The sequence below is a fragment of the Durio zibethinus genome, chromosome 28 (genome assembly GCF_047325235.1).
Source record: "Durio zibethinus cultivar Kanyao isolate XHJ-2024 chromosome 28, ASM4732523v1, whole genome shotgun sequence".
Classification (NCBI taxonomy): domain Eukaryota; kingdom Viridiplantae; phylum Streptophyta; class Magnoliopsida; order Malvales; family Malvaceae; genus Durio; species Durio zibethinus.
This window is the reverse complement of record NC_143189.1, coordinates 2,918,701-2,928,339: the sequence shown is the minus strand read 5'-3', so window position 1 is coordinate 2,928,339 and position 9,639 is coordinate 2,918,701. Positions and strand designations below refer to the sequence as shown.

The following is a 9,639-nucleotide window of genomic DNA, read 5'->3' as shown; positions in this document are numbered from 1 at the left end:
TGGTGCATTCACCTGCTGAACATAAATTGCTTACTAAATCTTCTTTGACTGGTGCTGCTTGCTTCACAACATTTCCGAAGACCATAATTTTCGATGAATTGGAGTATATGCTAAAGACTTGCAATTTTCAACATAGTCTGTTTAGCTAACCTTGTGATAATGGAAAGACAACATTAGTAAGAGGAATAGGAATGTAAACAATACATTAATACTTACAAGTTATTTGAATTCAATTCAAATGAAATTTAAATTCGGTTCGATTATTATATAGTTGAGTTCAAGCTCGAGTAGTTCGACTAATCGATCGAGTCAAATTCGAGCATTTTTATACCCGGTTCGAATAGCTCGCAAGTCTAATCGAACTTTTATATTTAAATATATTTTTATTATTTTAATTAATAAAATATCTCAAACTCGAGCTCGAACACAAATAATCAAATTTTTATCGGATATAAGAATCAAATTTATTTTTATATATTAATTTAGCCTAATCGAACGAGCTCAACTAACTCGATTTTTGTCTCGAGTCGAGCTCGAGCTAGAAAAATAAAATTCGATAAAGTTCGAGTCAAGTTTCGAACTCAAACTTAATACTGTATCAGCTCGAATTCGATCGATTACACCTCTATTGCTGATCTAGGAAAAGGAAATCATTGGGTGAGTGAATGGCAGAGCAAATCCCCATTGGCAAAATCGAATTATGCAAGAGCACAAGCATTTTTTGCTAAGGGAGAATTGCTCTGTTATTCCTCAACTTCACATCTTCTAAACTGATATAATTCCACGACCGGTTGTAGAGATTCAAGACCAGTATTTATAGTGCTCAAATACCACATATTTTCTTTCCAATTTACGAAATGGGTTGGGAAGTAAAATGTTTTGGATATGCCAATGGAAGGAGTGGCATATGCCAAGTCAAGCCAGTGAAGACTCCCCATCTCAGTCATGGGATAGTGGTCCTAATTTTCTTGTGTATCTGCTTTCTCTTGCAAAAGTGAAGCCATTTTTCCCAATTTATGTTGCAATATTTACGATTAACAAAGCAGTTGATCAATTTGCTTCTCAAATTATCAAATCATCTAATCCTGCAAGAAAAAAAAATTAACATTTGTGTCAAACATAAGGACAAGTAAGATGAGAAACATGGGTATATCAAATAATACCATTACAAATATTTAAATACTAATTATAGTTTGGCAAAATACAGTAATGTCAAACAAGACTAGTTAAAAGCTGGTTCAGGCCGTGCATTAAGAAATCAAACATAGCCTTTTGAATCAAGTATGCAGCAAATTTTCTATCCATAAAATTGTTTATACATCTTTCAACACTTTTAGGATTCCAATACTATTTTAATGTCATTATCAGTTATGAAAGCTGTCAGAGAACATGAGAACAGTTAATAAAGAATATGGTATAAGCATATCAGAGCTGGACGCATATATGCTTATGGGAAAATGTCGACTTATGCGAAACATGCATGAGTACACGTAAAATCATGCAGCATCAACATAAAATGTTCCTTCATCTCCCATAAAACATAAAATTATAGAGATCAAACTTAGAGAGATAGGAAATAGAACATGCCACTGGATCTTCCTTCTCTATGCTTTATGATTTTTCCTTTTCTCCTACTTTTTTCTGAATGATGCCTACTTATTATTGAGACAAAAGGGAAGCACTTATATTCGATGCTTCCCTTTACAGTAAATCTTGTTTGCTGCAACTTCTTGTGACCTTTGGAGGAGTGAAGGGGCCTTAAAATGAAGGACCACATGTATTAGTCAGGTATGTTCTTAACTAAGGTGCCACAAACCAATCAGCAAGAAGAAGAAAATTAGTTTTATTTGCAGAAAAACATGGATAATTTGGAATAAAAAATGTGTAATGTGCTTAAGCTCATGTTCTAAAGGACAGATGGCCGGGAAATCATAGAGAACCTTATGGCAATATCTTCCTCTCAGTGTCACTAGTCTTTGATGATTCTGCAATCCTATATTTTCTTATAGGGTTCAAAGGAATTATTATTTCTTCAAATATTGCCAACCGGATTGATAGAAATAAAGGTGACACATCTCACTTCAGCTTGTAATGAAGCGGATAAGCTAAGAATATGCTATGATCTGCAGGAAATGCCAGACTTTTTCCTGGCCTATAAATGAATTCAATTTTGGAAATGTTTAACAGCACAAAAATGTACTTTCAGGTATGGATGCATTACAGGGCAACTCAACTTTGGCAATATGTTATTCAAGGCTGCTCATAGGTCAGTTTATGAGACAGGAATCGGGAGTAATCTTATTGCCAAAGGAGATTTGTCCAGCATTTCAGCTTGCATTCTTCAGTCGATTTGATGCTCAGAAATTCATGTTTATTTCCTAAACTCCGATGAAAGAATCTAAAATATACTAATCCTTTTACTTCCTTCTACACCCCAGCACGCATTGAAATGTTCAACAAGGTTCCTGTTGCCTAAAATTGAAACATTTCAGAAAAGAGATCCTGATCTAAGGGCAAGAAATGAATTGCAAATACTGGATTTAAACTCAGACTTACCAGATCCTATCTCTTCGTGGATCAACTGAACCATTTGAAAGTGCTAATATTTTTTAAATGTGACAGAAAGCTTGTAATCTTGTAAAATATTATGTAAATGCGAGGAAAATAAATTTACCCTTCAGTTCAGTCAATTAAACCAATGCCCAAAATGCTTTTTTTTTTTTAGCTGTTCTCAGCACCAACTGATGCCTAATGGATAAATATTGAGGTTAAAAACCAAAATGGAAAAGTCAAAGTGCCAACATGGTATACAAGGTTTTTTTTTTGCAAAAATAACTAGATTTGCTAATCCAGATAATTAAACTATAATCTACCTTGCTTTCAAACAGTATGCCAATGGACGCAGAAAATAAAAATGAAGTGTTCTGTCTGTAGAGTATACGTTTAGGTAGCAGGAAACCAAGACGGAATGATACCAAAATGTTGGTTACTTGTCGTGTCTAAAAAAAGCATAATTATTTCAAAATTAATTCCTAGTATAGTATTAGGTATAACAAAAAAAAAAAAAAGGGCAAAAATCTTAATCTTTTTTTATCATGCAAAAATCTTAAATTTAAACACTTTAATGTAGACATAATAATTCATATATTTGTATAGTATAAAATATTAAAAATTTATTTAATTGTGTTGTATTTTACACAAAATTTATTTGTCATAATTGTATTAATACAAAAATATAAAAAAATTTTATTTTGTTAAACTTATTTATAATTTTTTTAAAATTTTAAATAATATTATTTTTTTATTTTTTATTCATATCATTTTTATATTATATTATCATATCGTATTTAAAATTATCAAATCTATTTTAATATCAATATTATTACTTAATAATGAAGACATAAAATGTAAAAGACAGATTTTTTTAAAATAAAGTGAAAGAATTAAGAATAATATAATGCTTACATTTAAATTTTTTTATAAAAAAAAATAAAATTATAAATTTTTATTTAAACTTTAAATTATTAATTATTTTAAAAATAATAAATAAATCAATTAAATTAAACTCTTAATTTATAATACTTACGTTTATTAAATTCTACAAGTTACCTACTTTAGCTTAATTGAAATTCAATGTTACCGATGATCTGACTCAATCAAACTTCAAATAGTTATCCAAAGTTTTCGTCCCAAAAACCACGTGCTTATATTTTTTTGTGCCCCGCTAGCCTTTCGCGTTTCCCACCACAACAAAGAAAAGAAAAGAAAAGAAAAGAAAAGAAAAGAAACACATCTCTGTCAATCCACACTCAAACATGGCCTATTAGTATGATTTAATTAATAATTTAAACACATATAATATAAATTAATAGTACTCGTGATCCATGCGGCAATACATATATATAACAATGCCATGCCCTCACTTCACACTTTGTTCACATTTTTATTATAATAATAATAAAATAATGATAGTTTTATAGTTGCAAGGTCTTAGTTATTTAAACATACTATAAATGTTTCACAATATCACCAAATGACTTTTTCTTTCCAAGAGAAGAAAGGACATTTTATTGGTGGAGAAGATGTTGACACGTGCAATCAGCACGCGGGAATTGGATCTCCGAACCTAACCTAACTAAGAATAATTAATTAAATAATTATAAACAGATTATTCACATTGAAAGGTCATGTCATAATTTTGGCTAAAGCAAGAATTAGTTGTTTACATTAAAGCCCTTTGACATTGGGATTGAATTTTTCTTTTGACTCTGAATTTTTGCAATCCATGCCGCCTGCTGTCGCGTTATAATTTTCTCAAATGTTGAAATTTTCTTCTTCTTTTTTGTCACAATAATTCTGTTTTTATTGTTTCTTAACCAAACTTTGAGATTGTCTAATTAACTGTTTTTATCAAGGATTAGCTTTTTTTTTAGCCTAAAATCTTTTAATGTCCGATAATTATTTTGAGTTTCACTTAATTAAAAATTAAATCGAATCAAATTTTATAAAAAAAAAATAAACTCTCTCGTCACTTATTTTTTTTATTTATAAGATTAAAAATTAAAATTTTATTTAAAAATAATCAAATTTTTTAATCACTCGGATCAATAAATATTAACAGTTCTTAGTTGTTATCTTCTCCTTTAAAGTTAAAGCCACAAAATAAATTTGCATTTTATGAAAGAAACGATAAATACTAATTGAAAAGTAGAAAAAAAAAAACAATCAATAGTAATTTAATTATTATATACATAGAGGTTGTAAAATTTTTTAATTCAACAGACAAAAATAAAAATTTATCATTTATTTTATTTTTTAATATATTTTAAGAAGTATTTGTTACTTTGCTAATTTTATATAAAAAATTTAATTGACGATAAATGAAATAATTTTTCATATTCATAAATATATATATAATAAATTAGAAATATATATATGAATTATGTAAATTATTAAGAAATTAAGGTCCTATAAAAATACATATATGAGTGTAAATTATACTAACCCAAAGTAACTATTATGGCTGAAAAAAATGTTTACATCATTCTCAAATTCAGACAACAACAGCCGAATGTATCATTAATTGTTGGTGTGTGTCGAACTTCATCTAGATTTTGGGCAACAGATGTTAAGTCATGGTCTACATCATTATCAACATTATTTATCTTGGGATCATCTAGTAATCTCCACACTTATAGTTTCATCACACGCAATAAGTCCTTTTTTTTTTCCTTCTTTGCTTCTTCTTAAAGCCACGTCATGTCCGGACATTTCAATCACTTTGCCTTCCAGGAAAAAGCAACTCACGCGGACAAAACATAAAGGCAAAGCAAAGTTAATTGTCCTAACTCCCAATTATGCAGTGTAGTAATAATTTTTATTTATTACCATAATACCCCATGGAAAACGTGTTTCTCTTCTGCTGAATTGTTTCTGTCATTTATGTATGTCGTTAAGGGTTTTTTGGTCACTTAGTTGGTTATATATATATTAAGGATTAAGGTCTGAATTAAACCGTATAGCCTCACAAATTTCAGAATAGGTTGAAGCTTCTTTTAATGGAGTCGGGGGAAATTATAAAGCTCTTTGATTCATGTTGGTTTGAGATGGAAATCCTCAAGAAACGGATATCTCCATCAACATCAACGAGCTTTGAACCAAACCCAGATCGCCAAGTTGAAGAAAAGTCATTAAAACCGGAGTTTACACGCACCCCAACTCTCCATACAAGGTCCATGAGTGACCAGTTGAGCATAAGCACAAGCTTCCTAGGTTCTGATTCTTTCTCACCAGACTCTGTTTTCTACTCACCGAAGCTCCATAAAATCATGTCAGGCAAAGAAATTACAGAAGAAGAGTTGCAAGAAACTATTCAAGAATCACCTAACAAGAAGGTTGTTGCTAATAGGAGAATTACAAGAAGAAAGAAGGGTCTAAGTAAGAGCTTGTCAGACTTGGAATTTGAAGAGCTAAAAGGGTTTATGGATCTTGGCTTTGTTTTCTTGGAGGAAGATAATAAGGATTCAAGGTTGGTTGAGATAATTCCTGGGTTGCAAAGATTGGGAAAGAAAAAAGTTGAAGATGAGAGTAAGGAAGCTGATGATAAAGCTGAAGTTTCAAGGCCTTATCTCTCAGAAGCATGGGAAGTTTATGAAAGAAGAAGAAAAGAGAACCCTTTGATGAATTGGAGAGTCCCAGCTTTGGGTAATGAGATTGACATGAAAGACAGCCTCAGATGGTGGGCTCATACTGTTGCCTCTACAGTCAGATGATGAGAAGTAATTCACACTTCAAAGTTTTGGTTTACTTGGGATTTTTCCCCAAATTTTCTCTTTTAATTCTTTTTTTTACATGATTTTAATAATTCGATACTGTATTCTGCAATCGTTTCTCTTTGTTTCAGTTTAGTTGTAAATAAAGATTAGATTGAACAATGAATAGCAATTTCTTTCGTCAACAGATTGATGATTTACCGAGTCTTTGGTCTTTACATAAATTTGTTTGCTCTGAGGTTGATGTTATCGTCTGCCAACCTAGAAAAGCTGAGGGAACCAATTTTCTGGAACAATAACTAAATAAGTTGGGTGTGAGAGGACGTTTCCAACTACAATTGTCAGATGCACGAAAAAAAAATCTCAATGTCTGAGAAAAACAACTGTTAACTCCATCTCAGACTTTCAGGCGAAAAGAAATTAAATGTTGGAGCAAGTTCAGTACCTAAAAAAAAAATACTAATTAATAATGTATTAGTTATGATGTTATTAACTCATCACCCAAGAAAACGGCTATTGATTTATTGGAAATTGTAGTCCATTTTTGTTAGTTAATAGAGGGCCTGCAATTCTTGGACGATGGGGTAGGAATCGATGGATAATAGATATATGTCATTATTCAATTTAAATATGTTAAATTTAAATAGTTATAATAATGTATTATTCGTGATAGATTCTAATAGGATAATCATAATATCTTTGGATATCTGAATTAATTTATTTATATTCTCATAAATAATAATAAATATTTGAATTCATTATTTGTTTATATATGTAAAAGTTTAAGATTATTGAAAGTTTCAAGCCTTTGCAAAAAAATTTATTTATTATTAATTAAGAATAAATTTGAATTTTATTTATTTTATATTTTAAAAAGTAATTAAAAATATATTTTTTAAATTATTAAAATATTTAAGTGAATAATATTTATTTAAATAGATTCGAATTTGAATAGTAATATTAAAATTAAATAAATATTTAAATAAATTAATATATTATTAATATTAAAGAAATTCAGATATAGAGATTTTAAAAATAACAAATAAAACACATGGAAAAGGAGTTGGGGATATGGGCACATGGGCACATGGGCACATGGGCGGGCAGGCCCATGAAATAATTGATAAGATGAGCTCTTTGATTTCATCCCAAAGTCAAAAGATGAGCCCAAAGAAAAGGCATATAACAAGCCAGATTAATGGAGATTCTCCAAGTGGCTAGTTGTTCTATGAGCAACTTGATTGCTCAAATAAAAAAAATAAAAAAACTTCCAATCATTTGGTTTGGTTATTTCATGATACAATGCTCAAAGATTAGGGTTTGAAATTTTCTTTTCTAAATTAAAAAAAAAATTACTATTATTGTGGGATTTTTTTTTATCAAATAGTTTTATTATAAAAAGAAAAACAGTAATACTATTGCATCACAACTGTTCTAACAAATTAGTCAGCGGTCAAAGAAATCAAACACCAAACATAAAGCTCTTTAAACCTCAAGTTATAAAAAAAAATAAAATTATTTACATAATATGTAGCAAGCAATATGCTTCAATCCTACTAATTTCAATTTAACAACGAGACCGATAATTTTAAAAAAGGATAACATAACAAAAAAATTATTGAACTTTATTATTTTATTTAGATAATTTTTTTATATTTTTATTATATTTAAATAAATTTTTTATTTTTTATTTATATTTAAATAGATCTTTAATTTGAATTTAAATAAACTTTTAACATAAATTAATATTTTATTTAAAATAAAAAATTATTTAAATACAAATTGAATGATAATGACTTGTTTGGATACAATAAAAATATAATAGTTTAGAGGCTTTTTAAAAGTATTTTAGGTTATAAAAAACCCTTTAAAATTATCACATAGCTTGTTGTTCTTCTCTTTCCGAGCTTTGCTTTTTTTATGCTTTCAATTATGGGAAAAAAAAAAATACTAGCGTTTGATGCAGTTCACTAGTTGCAAATCTCACATAAACGTGACACTAATAAGCTGAACACGTCATCCTTTATATTGCAATTCCATGGATATTTATAGCGAACTGAGGGTTAAAAGTGATAAAAGAAATAGATCTAATAATTCGTATTTTTGTGTTATATTTTATATGTGTAATTATATGAATTATTAAAATATAAATATGATATTAATTATAAAATATATTTAAATCTTAAATATAAATATAATATGATTAATATATGAGTTATATGCGACACAGTATGGTTAATATGTATATAATTAATTCATTTAAATATGATACAAATAAACATGAATAATAATGATATGTATAAATGGATACGACTAACATAAATATATAAAAATTGATATGATTAATACGAATATATACAAAAATAATAAATAATACATGACTAAAATAATAAATAACTGTAAATTATTCATCATTTATAACTTAATAAATTTGGTATATTAATAACATAAAAAAGCATTTACATATTAAAAAAATAAAAAAATTTTAATACTCATTTAGTATGTATTTAATATATATATATATTTAAATTTGAATTTATATTACATACCTATATTAATTTTTAGTATTAAATTCAAAATGATAAATTATTAAAGATTAAGGAATAAAATAATAATGTATAGAAGTAATATTAATATTTATATTGTATTTATATTATTAATATAAAAAATAATTTTATAATAATTATTAAATGAGTATCATAATTAAATATTTAAAATAATCTTTACATATAATTTTTATATGTTTATATTAAATTAAAATAAATATGATAAAATATATTAAATGTGTATTCGTATAATAAAATTAAATTAAATGTGTTATTTATATTATATTACATATTTAGATTAATCAATATATCTATGACATAAATTTTATCATATAAAAATTTATATCGATATAAATTAATATAAAATATATTCTTTTAAAATATATGTATATATAATTTTTTATATTATTTTTATATCGTATTCTCGATAAATCTAAAAAAGCAAACAATAATAACCAATACCAACCAACGAGAAATGCTTAAATGAGAGAGAAATCATATTCGTCCACGTAGTTTTGGGGTGTCGGCTAATTTCATTTCTACTTTCGTGAATATACTTTGCAAATCCCCAAACACCCCACTGACTCAAAGCTGCCACTTTTTTCTAATAGACCAAACTGTCCCTCATTCCTTACTATTCTCCATAAAATAACCCAATGGAAACAAAGGATTAATCTTGCCATTTCACAAAAACAAAATTTCTCCTCGTGATACTTATGTCAAGAGAATGAAGCCAAATGTTGACTGTAACTAAACTTTAAAAAAAAAAAAAAAATGCTACTGCACTAGTAGCTCTCTTAGCTTCTAATGTTATCAGTTTT

The 9,639-nt window shown here is 27.7% G+C and overlaps 1 protein-coding gene across 1 annotated transcript; it reads left to right on the top strand.

The window, feature by feature from the left end:
• The first annotated feature begins 5,505 nt into the window (after nt 1-5,505).
• Nucleotides 5,506-6,459, top strand: LOC111280752 (uncharacterized). The gene has a single exon (XM_022868211.2). The coding sequence runs from the start codon at nt 5,559-5,561 to the stop codon at nt 6,270-6,272; it is 714 nt and encodes a 237-aa protein (XP_022723946.1). The 5' UTR covers nt 5,506-5,558; the 3' UTR covers nt 6,273-6,459.
• The last annotated feature ends 3,180 nt before the right edge of the window (nt 6,460-9,639 follow it).